The sequence below is a fragment of the Crinia signifera genome, chromosome 8, assembly GCF_055691185.1.
Source record: "Crinia signifera chromosome 8, ASM5569118v1, whole genome shotgun sequence".
NCBI lineage: Eukaryota > Metazoa > Chordata > Amphibia > Anura > Myobatrachidae > Crinia > Crinia signifera.
In genome coordinates this window covers 21967196-21992854 of record NC_139224.1, presented here as the reverse complement: position 1 = coordinate 21992854, position 25659 = coordinate 21967196, and the positions used below count along the sequence as shown (strand labels likewise).

Genomic DNA, 25659 nt, shown 5'->3' with positions numbered 1-25659 from the left:
AAACACAGCAACGGGTAACATTGACTGCGTGAGTAGGTCTGTGCCCATGCAGACTGGCCGCAGTAGCGGAGACGCAGGTGTGATTGTTTTCTGCATGCATGGAGGCAGCTGACCTCATACCCTGGAAACCGTTATGGTACATCTGCATTTTTTTCATCAATTGTGAAAACATCTGCATAGTGCACAACTCTGAATGCGGACCTGTGTGTGTAATATTATATCACTAGGATGTGGCTGGGAATGACAACCAAACCTTGCTGCTTGGCTGGATTTTTTCCCACAGCCGATGGGTTTGTCTTCAGTTACAGGATTGTTTCACAAACCTGGGAATCCAACCTGGCTAGCTTGCTAGGTAGGACCTGGGAAGAACCTGGATTAAGGGTCAGTGTAAACCGGTAAGCAAGGTCACCTCCTTTACACCATGGGGAGATTCACGCCAGGTACTCTACAGCAGGGGTCCTCAAACTATTTTGCCCCATCAGACAATAAATATTATTACAGGACCCCAGCAAGTGACTGCAGAAGGTCATCACATCACATGTGATGACATCACACATGCGTGGCAGCATTGTGGAGGCACAAAATGATGGGAGGAGCCTAACAACAGACAATTCAACAGACTTTTTCAGACTCCTTGAATCACTGACTGAGATTAGAAAAGTCATCAGCCTGATAGTCAGCAACATGGAGTCGCGACCCCATGCTGAGAAGGCCGGGACCCACTTTGGGGTCAGAACCCACAGTTTGTGAACCGCTGCTCGACAGCACTGTCTTATATGTGGGACAGGCGCCAGTAATGCTGGGGGTGGAGCAGAAGTCTACTCCTGCTGAGAGACTCCGCCCACTGCTGCACCCGTGTGCAATTTCAGCGGCTCTGACTGAGATCCGGAACGTGGGTGGAAAAGTGGAATTGGTGTCTGGGTGTGTGTAAGCGTGTGTGGGTTGCATGAGTGACCTGTGTGATTTGCCCCCTAAAGCTGGCCGCCTGCGAGAACTAGATCTCATAGCAACCCGGTGCCTCAGTGTAAAGGCGGAGTGGGGCGAGGTACGCAAGTTTTTTTTATTTTTATCACACTCCCAACTGATTTCCCCCATAAAAGAATGGCAAAACAATATGGCCATTTGTTTAGTAAAGTTTAGAAGAGTGGGATGTAGAAACCATTAGTAAATTGGGTGAAATTTAATGAGAGATTTGGTAAGAAATCGACAGTTTTTTTAAAGCGGCAATCATTTACACTGCTTAACCAGTGTTGCAGATTTTGCATTGTAAGTGATTGCCGCTTTAAAAAAACTGGAGATTTCTTACCAAATCTCTCACTTTTCTGAATCTCTCATCCTATTAAATTTCACCCATATGAGGTATTTTAGTGCGATGCGCAGTCATGCGGGTCAAGAGGTTGCTCCACTGTTCATACGTGCTGCACACATGATCAGTCAGGATGGCTTGGGGTTGTAAGCAGATCATATGTGTTTTATAGCACATATAGATCATACGATGAGCATTGTATGCAGGTCTTCCTAATGTATGGCCAGCATTAAATTAACAATTGTATGGTCAACAGTAATTCGGGCGACAGATATAAGTTGACAGATAACAGGTAGATAATGCTTAAGGAGCCCATACACGGTCCGTTGTGGACCGGCTCAGTTTCTGTACTATGCAATGCACGCTCCTGCGCATCACATAGTACAGTACAAAAAGTATGTGCTGCACATACTTTTTATACTAGCTACACATCGCATCGGATCGCGTTGCATGCACACTGCATGCACAAGGCATGCGATGCGATGTGTGCTATTTAAGTCCCGTTAAACGGACCGTGTATGGGGACCTTTAAAGTTATTAGGGTCAAAGGGTTGACGTGACACAAGTCGACACATAATTTTTTTTTTGGGGGGGGGGGGGGAGGGAATCTTGTATATTTTATGTTATGTAACCACCGCCAGCATATACCCTGGTGGACTTGCTTTGCCCGCCACACTTCTAGCTATATGCCTTACCACAGGTTACTATTTCCAGTAGATGTCCATGTGGATAGTAAATCAAGCAGACCATTCTTATGTCAACCATATAGACTGTTGACAAATATACTGTATCATCCAGATAGACTCATACACTAAGGTCGGCTGTAAGGGAACTACAAGTCCCAGTCTGGCCTGCCAGCCAAATCAAAAGCTCAAGAACCTCAGCTCCCCCAAGGATACTGCTGATATGTGATAAGCAGCTTCTTTCTGGCAGAGCATGCTGGGACTGATAGTTCCACTAGCTGGAGGCCACATACAGTATCTACTAGCTAGTGAGACACCAGTTAGCAGGGAGAGAATCAGAGTGAGAATCATTCAGTCAGAGTCATCACACAGAATGATGGCCAAACACGCCCAGATCCATGACGTCTTTCAGACACCTCCAATCAGCATGAAACCAGCTAACGCAGGGAACCAATCGCCGGGCACCCCCAGCCTCCCCCCTGATTGTCCCGAGCGCGCCTCGCGTCCCGGTGCGTGCGCGCCCCCGCGCGGTGCCCGGCAGAGAAGCGCTCCCCCGCCGACGCCTCCCTCTCCTGCGCGCCCCCGGTGACGTCACGAGCGCCATATTGGACGGCGGCTCCTGTTCCTCGTACCCGAAGGTACTTCCGCCGCCTCCGAGGCTGAGACCGGCAGTAGCGAGGCGCCGTGACCGCGTCCCTGTCTGACCCGAGGAGCAGGGGCCCCGAGCCAGGGCACAGGTGGGACTCGGGTTCTGGAGGTGAAAGTGCGGCTCGGGAGGCAGCCGGTGTGCGACAACCCCCTTCCGGCCATGGACGTCGACCTGCTGCAGGAGGCTTTAAAAGGTCACTATTGTCCTAGTGCCCCGAGATTCTAGTGATAGCTGCAGGGTACGGAGGGTGGGGGGTAGTGCGGAGGCTCTGATGGAGGATGGGAGATAATGTGAAGAGTAGGGAGGGAGGAGGATGGGGCAGGGGCTGCAAGTGGGGCTGAGGGATGGGACAGGGGCTGAATGATGGGGAAGGGACTGGAGGATGGGACAGGGGCTGCAAGCTGGGTTGGAGGATGGGGCAGGCGCTGCAAGTAGGTCTGACGGATGGAGCAGGGGCTGCAAGTGTAGCTGGAGGATGGGGCAGGGGCTGCAATCCGACTTGTGAATGGGGCAGGGGCTTCAAGTGTGGCTGGAGTATAGGGAAAGGGTTGCAAGTGGGGCCGGAGGATGGCATAGACTATAGGCTGGAGAATTACTAATAAGGGGCCACAAAGGACCCACAGCACCTTACAGAGCATATATTCAATACAGAACACTGGGTAGATTTATTAAGCTCGGTGAAGTGTCTGGTTTTTATCACCGGCCAATCAGCTTGTACCTGTCATTTTTCAAACCAAGCCTGTAACTTCACAGATAGGAGCTGATTGGTCGGTGATAAAAACCAGACACTTTATCACTTCACCGAACTTAATAAATCTGCCCCACTGATTCTTACCAGCTAGATGACTGACACACTTCTGCATGTACAGTAATGATAACAAAGAGCATGCTGGTTGCAATTTGTGCTGAAGTAGATGGGTGCACCAAACAGTCCCAAAAGCCACCAAGTACTGAGTAGATAATGGCAGATGTGGGGGAGGGAGAAGGGCCTTGCTTATGAGAACAGTCTGACTCTGTACACTAGGCAGACAGGGTGGCACAGCAAGATGAGTCTAGGATGAGATCTGCGAGGACAGATAGGTGCCATGGATGTAGATGGGGAGTTAGATACTGTTCTAAGGGAGACGTTATGTAAGTTTCAGAGGGTACTTCCTCATCTTTTTGGCCACTGCTTACACTGCGTAACTTACGTAGCATCATCACCCCCTCGCGGGCTCGCTTCACTTGCCCCACTTTGGGCTTGGTGGCTTGCTTTGCTCGTCACAACTTTACTACATGTAATACATGGTGTGGACACAGGAGGGTGGTGCCGGAAGCATGGTGAGTGAAGAATGGTGTCGCTATTCCCATAGCGGCTAACGTAACTGGCGTAGTGGTGGCTGCAAAGATGACGTACCATTCAGATGTTGGGAGTGGATTATGTAGAGGCAACAAATGTTGACAGGTGGTGGGGATGTCGAAGAGACAACAGGTGCGGTCGAAGGGTGGGTTGTCCAGTATGATCTAGTGTGCGGTGTAGATGTCGGTATTTACTACAGGTTAGGGCTACAATTTCATTTTCATATTTCTGCTGTGTAGTTATTTACAGGGTTTCAGTGTTCAATAATGGTAAGTCTGTGTTCCTGCATGTATTAGTGCAGTAAAGGACCACCTCAGAATTGGGTGTTAAGGTGCCCATACACTAGGGCAATATACATGCGATTATGCAATTGTGGTAATAAATCGTAAAAAAAATGGCATGTATTTGACATACGATGCGCGGTCATGGGCAACTCTCATTGCAGACTGAGGATTGCATGGGCTGCAGAAGAGATGTCACATCGCAGCGAAGCCGGTGAGGCTTGGCTGGGATCCAATATGATACATTGTATGCAAAAAAAGGACAGCGTATGGTTTGTCATATGCGATCCTGCCGCCAAGCAAGCTACAGGGTGGCTCAAGGGTAGACTTCTGCCTTCGGAAAAGTCATACAAGTGTATGGCCACCTTTTTAAAAAAAACGACACACTATGCAATTTATTTCGGAAAAGACCTGATATTTAATGTGGCCTACACATGGGGCGATTTCAGGGTGTTTTGTAAGCAATCTGACTTAATTTGAATAGATCACTTAGAAAATGCCCCTAAATTGCTCAGTGTGTGTGTGTGTGTGTGTGTGGCCTTAGCGTTTTGCAGCCCCGCGCGTCACTGTCGCCCGGTGATCAGATCCGGCATGCTGGATAAATCTAGTTAGATCACCTGTCAGGCCCAGTGTTCAGAGAACCCTGACCGATCGCTCAGAAAAATCTCCCCATGTGTAGGCCCCATAAGAGAGAGACACGCATGCGATTTGACCATTTGTTTGTTTTTATATTTCTTGCACATTAAAGAGTAATGCCCCTTATGTAGGGTACACACCACGACGACCCGCTCACGATGCACATCGTGAGCGGGTCGTCAGTGTCTCGTCCGACCCGCTCACGGTGGCGCGCGCGCGCGGGGGGGGGGACGACCCGCTCACAATGTGCACCGTGAGCGGGTCCGATCCAATGGCAACCCGCACCCGGCTGTATGGTCGTTCTTCAGATCCTACCTGCAGCAGGTAGGATCTGAATAACGACCGACCTGCAGGGCCGCCCATCGGATCGGGATCAGAACAGGGAAAAAAAGGGCCCATCTACCTACAATCTACATCCAATTGGTCCGAATTGGATCTAGATTGAGGGGTTCGGGCCATAGTCGTCCTGGTGCTGGTGCCTCCATCCAAAGCCTTCTGCAGCAGCGCCAGGCTAGCAGGGTTTGCTACAGAAATCAGTGACTGGGCGAGTATTTCTTGGGGCAGGAAAAACTTGCCCCGGTAGCTTTGTCCTGCCCCAAGAAAACCCTCCACTGAAGGGGTCAATCACTCAGGTCACTCAGCGCTGCACCAGTGATGTGTGCTGAGTGATCTGTCACTGCCCTCAATAGAGAGAACCCTGGCGATGACTAGATATATTGAGCATGCTTGAAATATCTAGCCCAACAAATATCTAGGCATACACACATACAGATATTTGTGCTTCGTTTCTAACGTTCTAGTCAGATTGCTTAGAAATGGGGCTTAAATCGCCCCCGCGTGTTTGACCCATAACTGAACTTGAAGCCCAACATCATGATCTACAGTTGTATAAACATTTAGTAATAACTGCAACAGTAAAATGTTCTATACCACAACATTTCTGCTTTTACTTAAATATTTTATTTTTTTTCTTAGTTTTCATTCCATTTTTTTTTTCTTGAGCATAGTATTATGTGTGTTGTAATGCTTGACCACCAGGTGTGTGATGTAAGTTCTGATCATCAGTGCGCTGAGGTCTGTGTACCAGACGGAGCTGCACATATGAACTTCCTTGTTTATGTAAGGACCCCCATAACAGCGTTCTGGACTTTGTTATGCATTTTGCCAGACAATCATGAAAGCCACGGCAGTGACAGTTTCCCTTAGAGTTCAGCCTATCGCTGCCTTCGGTCGGTCTACACTCTTTATTCACCAGCACAATGCAGCTTCTTGCTACCACAATCCTCTATTGTCAGTAACTGGGACAAGAAAAAAATGTTTCCTGTGACATCATCTGTGCTACAAGTCAGGTACTACGGGTGACGTCTATAGGGCCTTATTCTAGTTCACTCTTTCTGACAAAATCCTTCTTAGATGGACAAAACCATGTGCACTGCAGGTGGGGCAGATGTAGCTTGTGCAGAGAGAATTAGATTTGGGTGAGTTATTTTGTTTCTGTGCAGGGTAAATACTGGCTGCTTTATTTTTACACTGCAATCTAGATCTCACTTTGAAGTAAAAACCCACCCAAATCTAATTCTCTCTGCACAAGTTACATCTTCCCCACCTGCAGAGCACATGGTTTTGTCCATCTAAGAAGGATTTTGTCAGAGTGAACTAGAATAAGGCCCATAGTCCTAGAACATATTGGCCCTTATTCTGATCGGTGCGGATATATCCGCGTGCGTTCGGGCCGCCGATGTTTTGTGTCTGCGCATGTGCAGAGGCGTCTCTGCGCATGTGCGAGCGGGGCGTACGGCCATATCCCGCATGATATGTGAACACTCCGAACAGGGGGTGGAGAGGGGCGTGAAGGGCTATTTGGGCTCATTACCATATGCATACGCCCCGCGTTTCATGGGCGTTCCCATGCAAACGCTGGGCGTACGTATGGTAATGCGGCCGTGACACGCATGTAGGGGGCGGATATATGACATCGCTGGATGTCAGCTGCCCGCCCAGATCCCTGCTTTTGCACGGAAAAATGTCCGTGTGGTCTGAGGTTGCGGGTGCTGGTGGACCACTCGGTCCTGCATTCGATGGTCTGCGACCATCGAATGATGGGGGAGGTTCCCTTAGATGGAGGAGGCGTATTCCGTGAAAAATACACTTGCGGTCCGTTCGGACAGCTTCTCACCGCATACAGACGGAGTTGGCGATCCGTATGGAAGACGGGGTTTCGCACGCACGGTCCTGGCCGCATAATCTGCTCCGGCCGCACCGATCAGAATAAGGGCCATTGTGTTCTATTATAGTGGGATGTTATACCCCTTTCACACCAGCCTGAATTCCCACAATTAGTGCTGGTGTGTAAGATTCCCAGGAATTCAACCCTGCTAAATAGCAGGGTTGCTCCCGGGAAACAGGCCAGTGTCAAAGGTACTTACCCGCCATCCCGGCTTGCAGGACAGAGGCAGCTGAAAAGACTGGCCAGAAGCACTCACCAAATCAGCTGTCCTGCCAGTCTTTTCAAAATGCTTTCAAATTCTCCCGCCCCGCTGCCCGGCAAATAGTGCTACAAGCGCTCAACTGCCAATGCCAGACCCCCGCAGTCTGGACCCCACCACCCGAAGCCCGGACCCCAACACCTGCTGCCCCCACACACCAGAAAATGCAGGGACTAGCCCGGTGTGAAAGGGGCCAACCCTTGAATGTCCCTGCATCATCCAGAGACAATATTCCAGGAACATCCCTGCATTTGCTGGTCTGAATGGGGTATTATACCCCTTTCACACTTGCAAGCCGGGTACGATCCGGCTTGCCACCGCTTTCACACTAGCCACCCAACCTGGCATAAAGCCAGGCGGGTGACGTCATCTTTAGGCGGTGCTGGGGCGGCGCTGAGAGATGTCAGCATATTCCAGTGGCGCCTTTTACACTGAACGGGACCTGGGTCGCGTCGACCCAGGCTACCGGTTCACACTGCGCCTGGACCCATCCCGGGTCCAACCCTGGTCAAGACCTGGGTAGAAATTCCGGAACGCTGGACCTGGCATAATCTACCAGGACCCTTTCACACTGAGCAGTTTCCCGAGTTGATGCAGTTCACATGCAATAACTCGGGAAATATTTGTCAGTGTGAAAGGGGTACTAATGGCTTATATTTTCCGGTCTCAATTATGTTTTTTTTTTTTTTTTATTAACTACGTTGAGATGTTCCCTTAGTGTTAATATTTACATCCAGTCTATGTCACATACTTGGCTGGTTTTGCTGTTTATTGTATTTCCCTGTTTTTTTCCTCCTGTAATTAGCGACATTTGTGAACGGGGCATGGTTTTTGTTTTTTTTAATCCTGTAAGTATTCAGACTATAAAGTGTCCTGTATTCCTAGTAAAGTCCACTTTGACAGCTGTATTGATGACGTTGTCCTTGTTTAAGGAAGCATGGGGAGAATTTCATGTCTGCAGCTCACAATAAATTCTTCTTTACTATGCAGTTAGGCTGTACTGTTGTATTTCCTTTTATAACACTCCCTAAGGTGGCAATCGCGTTCCTCTGCATTAGTCTGTAAAACAGTACTACGGTTTATGGCTATAAATAGGACTAAACTTTTCTTTTATTCCAGATTTTGAGAAAAAGGGGAAAAAAGAACCATGTCCGGAATTGGATCAATTTCTGTGCCATGTGGCGAAAACTGGAGAGACCATGTAAGTATGAGACCAGCGACCATTTAGTACATGATGATAGTTTGTGTCGAGCCGCGCATTTGGTGTTTGTGGTCATACAAACCTGTGGTATATTCGCGGGGAAATATACATTGTATTTTTGTGATCAGCTTTTTCTAATCTCCTGAAATCGGACAGGGAGAAAAACAATTGCAGCAGCAATTCGTAGAGGTGCATCCATAAAACTGACCGTTCAGAACTTGGCACTCTGCACACATTGGGGCAGCTGTATTAAGCCTGATAAAGTGGAAGGTGATAACGCACCAGCCAATCCGTGTTTGAAAAAATGGCAGGAGATCATCATTACTAATCACCTTCCACTTTATCGATCCGACTCTATGGAACTCGCTTCCCCGTACAGTCCGCGAGAACCCCCACTCTAGAATCCTTCAAGAACAGACTCAGGACTTTCCTGTTTTCTCAAGCATTTCCATAATTCTTTTAAGTACAATGTATGAAAAGCTTTTTCTGTACTTCATTGTTCCTGTATTGTATTACATTCATTCTATCTGTTAAGCGCCTTGAGTCCTATTGGAGAAAGAGATTATATATATATTTATCACTGCTTTATCAGGCCTATTGTACAGGATTAAAAAGGCACCTTTAAGCTACATGGATTTGGAAACCTCTATTCCATACTTGCGTTTCCACCACCCTCCCTTTAAGAGTATGGTACTGTCTCTGCTGTCTGTATTACAAATCTAGCAGACCAGATCAGTCTTTCTCCCTCGGCTATAAGCAATATCAGGCAATGTAATCAGTCCTTGCGTTACACAGCTTTCTAGAAGTTATGACACTTTAGGGGCCTACACACGGGCAGATTTTGCTGAGCGATTCTAGATCTCTCGTCATGCAGCGCTGCACAGCGATCTGTCAGGGCCGGTGAGAACACTGGCCCTGACTGGCGATCTAACTAGATTTATCCGTCATGCTGGATATTAATCGCTGGGCGATAGCGTAACACTGTGGCCCCTGCACACAGATCGATGTAGGGGCATTTTCTAAGCGATCTAGTCAAGTCAGATTGATTAGAAAATACCCTTGAAATCGCCCTATTACTGTCGACGAGAGACTCCTCTTGCTGTCGTCCAGTGATCACTAATAAGCTGCTAAAATGATTGAAAACTGTTCCCACTTTCAAATGTCGTTCATCAGTAAATTAGGAAGGTCAGTGGTGTCATTGCATCTTCAGCAAATAGTAAATACAGTTCTGTCGTTCTGTGCAGGACCGGATCTTGGTTCTGGACACCTTGATGGCAGTAAAATCCAAAGGGCATTTCCACCTTCGGATTACTGTAATCTCTCTGGCTTCATGCCCACGCGCATCCCCTGCTTTGCCTTTCTAATTTCATTCCATGCGTTCCAGCAGCCGGGGTTATCACCGCAGCTTGGCGTGACCCTCTCTCATGAGACTGTGTAGTTGCGTCACTGAAGAGAATAAGAATGTGCACGTGCCAGTTATTATCGGTTATCTGGAGCGCAGGGGGTTCTATGATGTCATGTTGGGGGGCCGGCCTGTAAGGCCCCTTGCTGATTACAACACCTCTTCCCCCTAATCTGTGCATTGCAAAGCTACCCTAGAAGCTGCATGTTCCTGGCTTGCAGAGCAGCTCTTGGGAACACTAATGGGGATGCAGTTACAATCCCGGCGGTCGGAATCCCGACGCCGGAATCCCGACCACCGAAATGCCGACACATTCTCCCTCTGTGGGTGTCCACGACACCCCTGGAGGGAGAATAAATTAGTGTGCCGAGCGTAGCGAGGCACCGGGCCCGCTGCGTGGCGAGCGCAGCGGACCCGCAGCGTGGCGAGCGCAGCGAGCCCGCAAGGGGGGGCGATCCACGTCCCCCCCCTTGTCGGCATTTCGGCTGTCGGGATTCTGAACGCCGGGATCCCGACCACCGGGATTCAATACTGAATCCCACTAATGTATTATCTGTCTCGTTACATGATAAGAATGTTGGTGTGACCTGCCACTCGTTTTAGACTGGACGGTGGTGTCTGTCCCATTGGTTTAATCTATCTAAAGTAGCATAATACATTTATTTATATAGCGCTCTTTGTCCAATAGCACTCAAGGTGCTTAACAGATAGAATGAATGTAATACAGTACAGGAACAATGGAGTGCAGAAAAGCTTTTCATAAACTGTACTTTAGGGAATTAAGGAAATGCTTGAGTAAACAGGAAAGTATTGGCTCTGTTTTTGAAGGATTCTAGAGTTTGATACAGATTACTGCTAGTTAGGCTTTGTTGTAATATCCTGCCTTCAGAATTAATACATATAGCAGTATGAGGTGTATAGAAACAGATTAGTATGGCGTACACATGGGGCTATTTCAGGGCATTTTATAAGGGATCTTACTAGATCGCTTAGAAAATGCCCCTACGTTGCTCCATGTGTAGGGGCCGTATCGATGTGCGGCCACCCCCGTCTCTACCGCCAGGTGGTTAATATCCAGCATGCTGGATAAATCTAGTTATCACTGGGCAGAACACTGGCCCTGACAGATCGCTCAGCACACCACTGTGCAGAGCTGTGTGCTGAGCGATCTACATCGTTCAGCACAGTCGCCCCTTAAGCGAGCAGGTGCGAGGTAAGCGCAGTAGGGAGCTGTACCGATGAGTCACTGCTTGCAGATTGTACTGGGAAAATAATGGATCAACTTTATTTGCACTGTCCTAGGGAATGGATTACAGTACGCTAGCTGTGATTTGAGAATACAGAAACACACACATCGCAGCAGCTGCAAAACATCACAGTCGTTTTTTTCAAATCCTCTGTCTGTAAAACTAAACTCGGCAGTGTTTGTGTAGATGGGGAAAGCATTCGATTCATTTTTACTGTCCGCGCCTGGAGACTAGTGAAGTGCCATAAAAATGTCCTGTATAAACTGCGCTGCAAAATCTAAGCCATGGCACTGCGTATACACTGTTGTAGTCAGGAGACCCTCAGTTCTGCAGCCTTTCCGCCAGTGCTTGCTTTGCTGTGTAAAAGTTCAAAGTCCCTGGCCCGGACTGAGCTGTCTGCATAGTGAAATGATGTGGAAATGTTACAGGCTGGATGATGTCCAGCATTTGCTTAGCAACCGTGACTGTTACCAAAAGCGCTGGCTGGAGAGGTAGCCGGGTGTCTGCACTGCTTGGGGTAGAAATGTCCTTACATTTGCTCTTTGCTTGGAGTATGTTAGTAGTTAGGGATTCCTTTCCAATGACGTGCAGGATGTAACGCGTCATAAGTCCAAACTTGGAGGTTTTTATTTAAAGGGTCAGTCATTTGCCCGGCATGGTTTTGCCCTGTAAATGACTACCCCCCCCCCCTTTACAAAGAATCCTGCAAAGGAAACGGTCATTAGGTCACTGTTGACATGCATTGGGTCGACTACTGAATATCGACAACTGAAATAGGTCGACGTGCATTTTTCACGTTTTTTATTTTAGCCAATATGTGCGGTGTTTAATGCCCTGCCATCCACTATGGCGTGGTGGGAGAATATAATAGTGCGCTGGGCACAGCGAACGGAGGTGGTACACTTTGGCAATGTCCATGTTGACTGTGTCGACATTCGGGACAAAAGAACTCTGAATCTCATGTCTACTTTTTTTGGCTGCTGACCTTCCAACCCTGTTGATCATAGCCATGTCTACCTAATTTGGGTCCACCCAATGACCCATACTCTCCTGCATGGCAGTAGGACTGGCAATGCCTGATGTCTCTGTTTATGCCACATTTCTTTGTGCGGATTGACAATATCTTCCGGTTTCAGATTAAGGGTATTATTTGTATTTATTTGTTTTGGAGAGACCTTTAAACATCCCGTCGGTTATATACCTAGCATTCTAGTCACAAAGCAGCACACCAACTGGACCTATTTATCATCGTCCTTTTGGCATGTTACCTCGTGGGCGGCTTAAATGTCTTATGGTGCGTACACACAGAAAGATTTGGCAAAAGATCTGGGCGTTCCCGACGGATTGAAATGACCAATCGCTCAAATCGTTCCGTGTGTATGAACGATATATCGGACAGTGCGCGTACCTGCCGTCGTTGGTAGAGGTCACTGATCTTTCCTGCATGCAGAATGATCAGCGATCAATGTGTACCAATCTTTTCATGTGTATGCACGTTGAATGATTTGGTAAGGCTGATTGACTGGCTCCCTCTCCCTCCACCATCGTTAAAGATCAATCATTCATCATTTGACACCAAATAGTTTGTGCAGGAGTTCAGAGGAAATTGTAAAGACATTGAATCGTTGCCCAAATCTATCCGTGGGTACGCACCTTTAGTTTGCACTATTGTCTTTGTCTGCCTATCTCTAATTATGTAATACACATGCTCCTGTCCACATTTCTCCAAGCCATTGTGAGTACTGGGTGTGACTGCACAATAGAGGAGGCAGAACCTGAGACCACCCTCCCTCCTCCACTGGTTTCCCAGGGTATTTAGTGCAAGAGCCATATACTGTACACATGTCGTTAGGATGGGGGGGGGGGGGGGGGGGGGGCAGATAAATACAGCAGCGATTTGGAAATCCTTTTTTATTTTAAATTTGCAAAATAGAAGCATGCAGCTAGCTGGATGGGCGACTTAAGCAAAGATGCCTGTGTTCTGTGTTGTAGTTCCCCCTGAACATGAATTTATTATTATTTTGTTTAAAGAAAAAAAAAATGTGAGGAATGGAAACAAAAAGCGTAAAATTAACCTGTTCTTGTGAGGTAAAGCAGATTGCTGTGGTTGTATCTACAGTATTTGCTCTATTTGAGGTGTTATTGCCAGTGCCTGATACCCCCTGGAATCTTTGCTCCGCTACCTTGTGTGTGTATATATAATAATTGTATTGGGGCAGATTCATCATTAAGTGACGTTATCACACACAATGGCTGGAGGTGATTGGCTGGAACACAGTTATGATGCTATTGATAACAAAAATATAATTCACTGATACATCTGCCCCTGTGTGTGTGTTCTATCTTATCAGCGTTTCCTGTGGAGTTGATCTATTGGACTTATTATTCTCGTATTAAATGCTATTAACTAAATGCGGTTCTGACGTATTGCTGGAATGTAAAGTCCCCCCTATGGCGTAAAATTCAAATGTATTTATTATTATTGTAGAGTCCAGTGGCCGCAGTTCAAAGATTACTTCATGTTTAAGCTAGAGAAAGTTATGGATGACTTCAGGACCTCCGCTCCTGAGCCCAGGGGGCCCCCGAACCCCAATGTGGAATACATCCCCTTCGATGAAATGAAGGAAAGAATACTCAAGATTGTTACTGGTTTTAATGGGTAAGTGTACAATGAATGTCGTGTCGTCAATCCTTCCATATGTGGGCTGGGCGGAGGAGCTTGTGCTGCTGATATCTTGTCTCTTAAGGTGCCCAATACATGGTACAGTTATTGTATACAATATCACATCACATCGCATTGCATAGGTTTTGCGATGAGATCTAGTACAAAAAGTACGCGCAGCACATACTTTTTGAGCTGTGCGATGGGGATGTGTGACGGGAGCGCACATCTCATCGCACACAGCAATTGTACGTGTATGGTTAAGTTGTACCATTCAGCACTTTTTTATTTATTTATTACTTTGGAATTGGGAAAACCACTTCATGAGAACTCAAGACCCTATTTCTGCCCCCCCCCCCCTCCTTCATAAATATCCTAACATTATACAGGTACCTGCACGCTCTTCCATTGTACCATATCCTTGTTCTGACTGCATCTTCCCTCCCCTGCATGCTGTGGATCCCCCTCTTCCCAGCTTTGTGGCACTTCCTTGATGCTGTGTGGTGAGTGTTTTGTTAATGCTCTGACTGTTACAGGGACCACGAGCATTCCGGATAAGGGAATATTCCGGTTTTTGGAAAAATTTTTTAGCCATACTTACCTGCCCCTGGTGGGTCCCCGAGGGTCCCTCGGCGTCCATGGAGTCCTCCAGCGTCCACGGCAGACCACCAGCACCGTCTCCGGCGTCTCCAGCGGTCCCAGGAGTGCTTTGCGCAAGTTCCTAGGCGCGCCGGTGATGTCACCGGCGCGTGCACTCACGCAAAGCACTCCTGGGACCGCTGGAGACGCCGGAGAGGATGCTGAAGGCCTGCCATGGACGCCGGAGGACTTGGTAAGTATTAAAAGAGGGTTGGGGGGGGGAGGGAAACAAAAAAAATTTGAATTATTCCAAAAAACCACGGTTTTTGGAATAATTCGGATACGGGATGCCCGGATACGGGATACCCGACCTGTAGTATGGGGAATGATGCTGTTACTTTGTATACAGTGATAGGGTGAGCCAATCTTTCTTCCATGTTGCAAGAGGATTCGTGGTCATCAAGAACCAGTTTTTGAGAATGGTGCCGGTGGCTCTGCCACCATGGCGAGTGTCTGTTAGTGGTTTGGGCTCGCACAATAACTTTGTTGCTATAGTATTATCCAACAGTACTTCCTCATTGATGGCGCCATAACACGGTGTTATGCAATTGGAAGGGCTAATATGATTGCATGATGTGACCTCTAACCTCATGCCAAGTAACGGGTCTCTCTGCAGGAAGACCTTCTTATTGAGAGAAGTAGCGTGGTAAAGTGTGGTAGAACCAGGACTCTAGACACGATTAGCTGCTGAAACCGGTCTATAAAAAGTAATGGGCTCCAGTAGAATTGCCCTGATCATCCCGTTACTTGTGGCACCCAAAAAAGCATTCTGGTGCGTACACACTGGCTGATATATTGATGCACCATCGGCCAGTGTGTACGAGCGATTTATCTTTGAACAGCATTGTTCCCAGATATATTGTGATGGCTGTGCAACTCAGCCGATGCCTGATATCCCTGGATATATATCTTTAGATATAAGGATCACACTCTCCTCCAATAGGTGACAAGTTCACCAATATAGCCACAAAGATGAGGACACTCACCGGTCTTTCTTCAATAAAGGAATTTTAATCCATCTCACCACATCCAATAAAGTGCAAAGTGCATGACAGTGGGCCTAGGGCCAACGTTTCGGTCTGCCAACAGACCTTTTTCAAGGCCCCCACTATCTCCTCCTAAAGTGCATAACCCACAGGACATTGTGTGCCTTATATCAGCCCCACAAGTAGCTGTACACTCCCCTTTGGTACAGTCAAAAATCTGGACATAACCTGAGCCACATTCTTAACACACACTAATTACCTTATCCCAATTCCATAGTTTGTAGGTAACTGGCGCCAACATACTCGCCTGCCACGCCAGTGTCAGATAGCGCCACACACCTGGGCTGGATTTCTCCTCCATCACACAGTCCCAGCATGTAGCGCCAAAAGCGGAAGTGCATCACCGCCGCGTCACTTCCTGTAAGTGGAACGCACAGTCAGGAAGCGTGCGTTCCCCCTGCGGCTTTTGTAGAAGATCAGCCTGATCTTCCTTACAGATACCTGCGCCGCATCACTTCCTGTATGTGGAACGCATAGCCAGGAAGCATGCGTTCCACTGCGGTCTCCTTAAGGCATTTTAGAATCCTGTCTCTCAATCTGCACATTACTGTATATAAAATAGAGTAATGATATATATAAAGATATATATCGGCACATCGTGCTGTGTGTACAGGTGATCCGCCTACAGCCCCTGGTGATTGACGGCTCAGTAGGCAGGTGCATGGAAGAGCGCCCACTCATTTATGTTGTCAGTCCCGATGGATCGGACAGCGTGTATGACGAAAACGCTGCCTAGCCATAATTGATCTACAGATATATCTATAGATGAATCAAAGATCTGTTTGTCGCACTTATGGTAGCCCTGAACACACACGTACACACTTACCTGCGGAGCAAACTCCCTCACGTCTAATGATGTTGACCCTTCACACAAGCTCATTATACGATATAGATGGACAAGGGAGTTTGGACTTGTGTTTGCAGGAGCGTGTATGTGTTGGCCTAGTCCACTTGTTCCCAACCTCAGTCCTCCAGTACCCTTACAAGTTCCCGTTTTCCTGGTCACCTTTAGGTTTTTGAAATGTGATAGTTGGTGACACACAGTACACCTGCTGGGTGATATATTGGGGGTACTTGAGGACTGGGTTGGGAACCACTGTGTCTCTGGTGGCTTCCCTAGTCCTGCAGTTGCTTGGGGCATATGCTTGCTCTTCCAGTTAACCCCTTGTATCTCTAGTACATCCTTCCCTGTGCTGCTGGTGTTGTGAAAGTACTAGTCCCAGCAGAGCATGCTGGGGATTGTAGTGTCACAGCACTTGGAGAGCGAAAAAGTGCACCGCCCTGAGCATTCACACCACTTCTGGCTTTGTGTTGTTGTGGATAGATGTCTCTATTTTATATATTTAGAGCTGAGTTGAATGGCATGGTTTGACATTAGAGGGTTAGATGCCATCCACCAGTGCTGCCCCTGAAGCACATCAGATTGTTTATACATGCCAGCAAATGTCTGGTTGTTATGGTAACATCGCCACTAATGGAAGTCATTTCATAAATGTGCCTGATGGTAAATGTTAGCTGCTTTGCAGGCCTTACTGGTAAGCGGTACACTAGGCATTGGCGTCCCTGCGTCGGGCACTCAGCGTGGCATTGATACATCCATGTGAAGTAGCTGTATCCACACTTGCGCTACATTGGCCAGTAAGATTTAGTTTGGCAGGAGTGCTGTAAATATTACGCAAGACGAGTCTGCCGGCTGCACGTCCCACAATCCCCACGGGCCTGTAGAAGGATTTAGAATTTAACTGAAACCGTTCGGGATTCAGACAGGGACGTGGTTTTTTGTTTAGTTTTTTGATAACTCTTTTGTGGTTTAGGGTAACTCCTGTATTCCATTTAGCTGCATGCATTAAAAGAGTTGTGCTATAAAGTTATTTTGACAATTCTTGTTGTCTTTATGGCAGTATAGTATAGGCGGTTTTATGTTCTTGCTTTTTATTCTTCCTTTAACTTTAATTAACTTTAATCAACTATATTCTATCTTACTAATTAAGGCCGACAAGGATTGTGGGGTGATTCAATTCAGCGTGATGTTATTAGTGCCGGGAGGTCCTAGAGGTGATGAATTGTCAGCATCAGACCCTGCACTTAGTTGGGAGACGCCAGTTTCTGCACCTTATGATGGGTGTTTAGTAGCAGTAACTGCCATTTTTCGCAGTCCCGGCTGCGATGCTTTTTGCACTGGCCTAATACAGAAAACTGCTTTTGTGGCGTTGGTTTAGTTGTTTTTCTGCTTACACCTCAGGAGGGGGGTGCAAGATGAAATGTTCTGGTCGGACTTAGGGCAGTGTATTGAATAGCTTCTTCCCTCCTATTAATATGGCACTCTATTTAAACGCACCCATTGAATTGCGTTCCATATACAGACCAATAGGAAACGTGCGGTCAGTAATATGAGACATTTTATAGAATTTTCTCCTGCTAATGTTTTGGTACCTATGAGGCACTTGAGAATGTAAACTAAAACAAATCTGTCACCAGCAAGTTGTTAGACAGTCATTAGGTCGACATGTGTCTAGATCGATGAGGGTCATAAGGTTGACATATATATTTTTTTACCCTTATGTCGACACATTCAACATAAACATTAAAACGTACCACCACGTCCCCTTGCATGGCTAGGTGCGCTAGCCATGGTCGGGCACGGTACCTTGCTACGCTCGACACACTATTTTATTCTCCCACCACGCCCTAGTGAATGGTAGGGCAAGAAATACTGACTGTCGGCTCAAAAAACAGTAAAAAAAACCCCCAAAAAACTCTGTTGACCTAGTGGTGTCGACCCAATGACCATATCCTATCAGTATAATGAAGTAAATTTGTCGGTGCCATCCAATAAAGCTCCAAAGCATCGGAACCCCCAATATAATCCTCTGTGTGGCGGCACTTCGCGTGACACCGCACAGAGTAATATATACCATGTACCTGTCCTAACTTGTACTGTAAGTTTTTTTGCTCATTTTCATATTATTTGGCACTGCGGAACCCTTGTGACCCAATATAAACGATAATTATTTAAAATTCTTCAGTTTAAAAACTGTAAACTGCCTGTGTAAATATAATGCAGATGTTGCCCTTTATCTTTTATCCCTGATTTCATGAAAGATATTGTAGGCTGTGTCTTGCCGTGCAGTTGTATAAATGTTGCGTCTAACCATGTTTTCTTGCCTGGCTTTTTCCAAGGACACCGTTCACAATTCAGCGGCTCTGTGAGCTGGTTACTGAACCCCGCAGGAATTACACCGGCACGGATAAGTTTCTCCGAGGAGTTGAAAAGGTCATTTTAATATACACTCTTTACTTTTTATCGACACCGCTTTTAAATTGGCATTTTATATTGGCTTATGTGACGGTTTACTGTACAACTAGAAACGCTACATTTATGGTGCATACACGCGGTGAGAGATGCACTGTTTTTCTATTAGATTTTTGCTTATAGAGGCAAAATCGAATGGTTTTTCTACATTCGATGCAGATTCAATCCCGATGCTCGCTCCTGTGTAGTGTAAAGCGAATAGAAAAATGATCTTGCCAGGAAAGACTATATATAGTGGAAATCGAATGCCAGTTGGAATCGAAATCTAGTCTAATTCCTCGTGTAACCGTGTGCATGCACTAGAAGAGTAACCTTTACAATTGCATCTAATGGCGATGGGGTGAAAAACTGTAGTAATCCGAGAGTTTTCAGTGTGCCGGTTTGCTTCTGGTCGGGTGAGACCACAAAAGCGCATCTTTTCATCCCCATAAAACTGATCTGGTACAGTAGGATTGGCCAAACCGGTCCTCAAGAGCTACCAATGGTCCACATTTTCCAGCCCACCTAGGTTGTGCCCAGCTGTAGTCATTACTGTCACATTTCCCAGGTCACCTCACTGGTGTAGTCATTACTGTCACATTTCCCAGACTCCCTAGCTGGTGCACAGCTGTAGTCATTACTGGCACATTCCCCAGATCACCTAGCTGGTGCACAGGTGTAGTCATTACTAACTGTCACATTCCCCAGATCACCTAGCTGGTGCACAGGTGTAGTCATTACTAACTGTCACATTCCTCAGATCACCTAGCTGGTGCACAGGTGTAGTCATTACTAACTCACATTCCCCAGACCACCTAGCTGGTGCACAAGTGTAGTCATTACTAACTGTCACGTTTTCGCGCCTGCTGCATTCATTCCTGCTATAGATCCACAGATTGCCTGATATACATAGTTGGCAGAACTTGTGGATCGGTTTGGCCACCCCTGCATTAGTGTCATTTGCTTTAGAAATGGCCAAATCCAGTATAGGACTAGAAGAACAAGGCCACACAGACACCCCCCTCCCAGCAGGCGCTGTTGCTGTCTACGAGCGACCCACCTGTAAATCTTCGGTGCTTGCAGGGTTTATGGGGGGAAAATGCATTGGACCGACCATTTGCGCGGTGACCTCCCCTACTCAGTTACTGAATGTATATTACTTTGTGTCTTGCAGAATGTCATGGTTGTCAGCTGTGTATATCCCACGTCTGAGTGAGTATGATACATTTAAGTTACACTTATGAGCATACAGAAGTGGTAGTTATATCATTTCAAACACCGGACAGTGTTCTGCTAATATAAACAAGGGACTGACCTGAAACGGGCATTTTTATGAGCATTTGCTTTCCAAGACTTCATACTTTATGGGGGTTGCTGTAATAGCCTGCGAGGTGCAGCCATTGGTGGGTTCCCAGCAAGTCTTTCTGCTGTGTGGTGTTTTTTTTTTTTTTTTTTTTTTAGTAGCATTAATTTATAAATTCAAAAACAGATTGATCCTGTCTTTTAAATGATTGTTGCTTTATTAAAACAGTGGGCGTGCTTAATGGTATCACGTTTATGCCTGTATTTTGCAGCCATTACATTTGCCCCCTATATCGTTCTACCAGTAACTATGCCTGGTCACCGTAGTCCTCCTGCTACTCCTATACACTTACCCTTAGTCCCCCCCCCCCCTTCTAAGGCCTATCCCGACACGCTGCGGCGGGAGCCCACTGTATAGGCCTTGCTGTAATATGTAGATACCTGCTGTACAGTATGTTGCTTTTCCAGTCATTTGTTACAAATACAAACACTTGCTGTGGTGTAGAGGGGCCGTTAGTGGAACAATAAACCTTTTGTAGAGCTGTTCCTTTTCTTTTTCTAGTCAACTTTAGGTTTGTGTTTGGTTTGTGCTCAAGAGCTGGGTGGTAGGGTTCTTCGTGGGGCGGTGAGAGGGGACGATGGAGTATAAAATACATCTGTGTTCAGTGAGTGACCAGACTTGTAACTCTGAATATTTAAGTACAATCCATTTATCTCCTAGGAAAAACAACTCAGGCAGCCTAAATCGGATGAATGGTGTCATGTTCCCTGGAAACTCCCAAAGTTACACGGACAGGTAGGAAGGAGTATTATGTGCATGAAGACTAATAGTACATAGAGGGGAATTTCATTATGGGCACGTATTCAGTACATTAGTATTAACATAACATTTTTAGAACAAAAAAAAAAACCCACAATGTTTTGTGCCTCAGATCGAACATTAACGGCCCGGGAACTCCAAGACCGCTGAGCAGACCGAAGCTTTCACTCTCGAGCCCCATGACCACAAACGGTTTACCTGATGGTGCTGAGAATAAGGACACTGATGTACTACAGAAAGACAAGACTCACAGGTTACTCATAATTTTAAACGATTCGGAGATTCCACACTTTCCCTAGGCCCTCGGATTAATCCCGTAATTCAGTCACGTGAAGGGATGAGGGTCCCCAAATGAGAGCATTTATGGTCATTTTGGTGTCCTAATAGTCTAGGATGTTACCGGTTTCTCATGCGTTTGGAGAACATGAGAAGCTAGAAACAATGGTGGCCTCTCACACGGCCCTGGGCTTACTTTAGTAGCATTGCTGAATTCAGTAGAAGTCAAGTGAGCCCATAGACAGTTCCTACATTTCTGGAGAAGACTCTTATTTGGGAATACTTCTGTTGTCTCCCTAGTCCGTTTCCTGTTGTCTCTGTTGAACCCTTGTAGACTCTCTAATTACAGATTGAAGAACGACTCTAGAGCAATGTTCTGCTGTAATCTAACCAAGGTCCGTGGTACATTTCCATAACGTGCTTTCTGCTTTTCCCCCACTGACAGTGATTCCCTCTCTCCCGATGACGATGATGAAAGTTCTCCGCCAAGTACTGTAAAGAACAAGCACTTGGAGGAAGACCCAGCAGAAGAGCACGAAGTGAAGAGACTGAAATTCGACCCGGAAGACGAGGAAGAGGAGCATTCTGACCAGCTTGACTCCTCATCCAGCCAGTGTTCCAGTGACATGACTGACGATGCAGAGGCTCCATCTGAAAGTGCGGAGAAAGTAGAAGACAGCTGTGATACAGAGCATGCTGCAGAAGAAGAAGAGGAAGAAGAAGGTGGGCATCTCCCAGGCAGTAAATGGGTTAAATATCATGCAATTGTTAAATGGCAGTCTATATGTCCCCCAGAGCATGCTGGGATCTGTAATTTTGGTTGGAGAACCACTGGTTGGTCTCTGGTATAACAGACTAAGGGCGGTATTCAATGCTGACCCGTAATTCCAACAGGGGAAATAGCGGAGGCCGCCTAATCAATGATTTCAAACAAATTCACGGCCGTTTCTCGACAATCCGCCGCAGTTTTCACCGACACGCCCACTTTCCGGCACTCTACAGCCATAGCATTGAATCCGGCTGTTGAGATCCAGTCGAGCTGGGCAAAAATGGCCGGGATTCCAAATCCCGGATCGAATTCCACCCAAAATGCTAATTAATTATCCAGTAGGCAGACCAAATCCAAGGCTGTAAATGAGGAGCAAGAATTGTAACTTAGTGTACAAAAGCCAAATGGCCTTTTTTTATTTTTTTTTCATCTATCCAATTTTGGATGCTTGAGAACAGACAGATTCAGTGAAACCTGTGTGTTCCCTGGTTTCATCCTTCATTTGCTGGGTACATCGATTTGTGGCATTGAACCGAATATACCCTTTTAAGTGGGATGCAGTTAATATCCCGGCGGTCGGGATCCCGGCGTTCAGAATCCCGACCGCCGAAATACCGACATATTCTCCCTCCGTGGGTATCCACGACACCCCTGGAGGGAGAATAAATTAGTGTGCCGAGCGTAGCGAGGCACCGGGCCCGCTGCGTGGCGAGCGCAGCGAGCCCGCAAGGGGGGGCGATCCACGTCCCCCCCCTTGTCGGCATTTCGGCTGTCGGGATTCTGAACGCCGGGATCCCGACCGCCGGGATTCAGTACTGAATCCCTTTTAAGTTAGTAACGAAAAATAATACTGGAAAATAAAAGCCGACATATTTTCAAATATTTAAATGCACATTGAGTTGCTTGTTACCAAGGTCTGCTTTGAATAACGTTACATATATTGGAAGGGAAAGATGAACGTTGGAGTTTGTCGCCTGGAAACCTACGTTGTGATGAGTATATAATATGAATCCATCATTTCCGTTATTTTAGAAACTGTGCCTCTGTTGGTGATGGTTTAGGGGGGTTTTCAATCCCAGATTCCAACTGTCCGGACGTCCCGACAGTCGGACTCCCGGCCATTTCCGAAGGCTTCCCCTGACGGGAGATGGCTGTGGGGCCCTATTCAATGCTGTCTTCCCCGACCGCATTGAGCAGGGGATCTCGCAGAACAAGACCGACTTCACAAGCAGTCAGGCTCGTTCTGCCAGGAATAGACAAGCTCCCGGCCACAGTTCGCCGATTCCCAGCCACTTCTCACGGCCACGCCCATTTCTCCCACGGCAGACGGGACATTGAATCCCGCCTGCAATTTCTTGGTCGAGAAACGAGACCGGGTCACGGCTATCGAGCCAACTAGACAGCTGTGACCCCACATTGAATACCCCCCTTAATCTTCAGACCTCTTGTAGCACATTTTTGGTTGAGGGTGTGATATTCAGAGAATAGCGCAGGGACCAAACATCATCTTGGTCTACGGCATACAGATAAACGCGGTTTAGTTGAAATGTTTTGTGTTAAGGATTCCGCAACCAGTTTGTCATTGTACTTTATGCTTCTTCCATTGCAGAATCTTTAATGACATCAAGCGAGTATGCGGCCGAAGTGGAGGACAAGCAAGCCAACGAATCCTCACCCGCTAGGGAAGAGACCTCCGAAGAATCCCACCAAATGGAGGAATCGGAACAGACTGAACCGCAGGACGCTCAGCAAAGCGAGGAAGCGGAGAGCGCCGCAACCCCAAACAAAGCCGACACAGAGTGCAGCGAAACAGAGCACCCAGAAACTTTTGAAAAGTCCCCTGAAATCCCCACCGAGTCCCCTATGGAGAACAGTGAGGAGGCCACAGATGTAGCAGAGGAACCTATGGAACAAGACTAACTATACTGACACCTATAGACACAGTATTTTCCAGACAGTTCTGTTTTTACACTGTATACAAATTTTACCTAATAAAGTGGACCTTTAGTTTTACAAAAGGCAGGTTGTGAAATGCAAACTTTTCTGGAATAGAAGCCGCTTTACTCCCCCCTGTTTCAGAACTGTGAATCTTTCCACCCTCCAGGTTCGGTTTGCCACTCAGTTCTTGGTTTGGTCAAATCCGTTGTCTGTGTATAGACTTCCCTTTCTCTTTTTTTGTTTGTTTTATTTTTAAATCGTTTTTCAACTGGAAGGTTATGATTTTGATGACACACACCCCCCCCCCCCCCCTCCCTTTTTTTTTTCCTTCAAGGTTTCCACATTTTGGTTAAAGTAAAATCAAATCTATGTGGCGTCTAGTCCTACCCACCCACCCCTTTTTTTTTTTTTTCCTTCTCTGCCTTGTTTTTTGTTTACTTTTTAGTTCAAAAACTTTATTTGTATAGGAACAAATGTTTCCTGTTTTTCTTCCCATTTTTTTAGTTGGCAGTGAATGTGCTAGGGCAGACCTCTTCAAAACCTATACTAAACTGTACCCACCGCTTTGTGCCCGTTTTCAGTCGGCCATGTACGTTTTGGTTCCGTTCACGAGAAGTTGGCCTAGAATTCACTTTATACTCACGACTTCACTGAGGCGCATCTGTAACTAGTGCCCCGATGGATTGCATTCCCACGTACAGATAGCTGCCTCGACATATTGTAGCAACCTGTGGTACCCTTTAGCTGCTATGGAACTACATATTCCAGAATGTTCTGCATTCCGGACATGCTGGGATGTGTTGTTCTACAGCAGCTAGATTGCCACATGTCGCCCGCAAAAGGTGCACTTAGAGTTTTAAGACTCTTCTTCCGGAGTTGCAAAGTTTTAACATTCCAAGGGACTGAACCATCATTGTTTTTTTTTTTCTCCTGCATTAATTTCTTTTTATAATATAAACCATGTCCATTTTTATTTATGAGAAATGTGCTTAATAGCGACTGCTGTTGACGCAGTTGCCGACAGGTAAAGGTAGATACTTGCAAACCTAGATTCTTAAACACTCAAAGGGTACTAGTAATTTTCTCTCGAGACTTGTGACTACCAGAATTTCTCGTTACTGATCCAAGAATTAAACTGTATGCAATCCCAGTGCTACTCTGCTCAGCTGTAGCGAGAGGTTATATATTGACGTATGTACCTATACTGAAAGGCTGGCGGGTTTGTTTTTTTGAAGTGCATTGAAAATAACATGATTTGTATAACACATTTTTAAAGTGAACTGAATTTTTTTGTTTTTTTCCTCCCTCTCCGCCTTCTGACAGCCAGTGATCGAGAACATCCACGACCAGCTGTAAAGCACAATTATTGCTCTAGAACATCGCGCCACCTAACGTCTGTGCGTCACAAATTGCTGGCCGCCGTCTTTCTACTGGTTTCTCCAACTTATAGCTTTTTGATATTTAGAATTTTTAAATTTCGGTAAAGTAGATTTTGTAGGATGTTAACGAGTGTTCACTGCCTTTGTGCAACGTTATCTAATTGTATAATTTTCTGTGTGTAAAACTGAATGCTTTGGGCTTTCAATACAGTATTCATATGAAGCAATAAATATTTATGTTATAAGTGATGGAGTACATTTTTATCAAATATATGCACCGAAAAATAAAAATAGATAAATCCTAAA

General features: G+C 46.4%; 1 protein-coding gene across 1 annotated transcript; it reads left to right on the top strand.

Moving 5' to 3' along the window:
- Positions 1-2540: 2540 nt before the first annotated feature.
- On the top strand, positions 2541-25659 carry PPP4R2 (protein phosphatase 4 regulatory subunit 2). Its single transcript, XM_083155971.1, has 9 exons — positions 2541-2831; positions 8500-8581; positions 13719-13889; positions 18758-18851; positions 20044-20081; positions 20893-20967; positions 21104-21244; positions 21713-21990; positions 23646-25659. Exons 1-9 carry the CDS (start codon positions 2798-2800, stop codon positions 23954-23956), a joined length of 1224 nt encoding a protein of 407 aa, XP_083012097.1. The 5' UTR covers positions 2541-2797; the 3' UTR covers positions 23957-25659.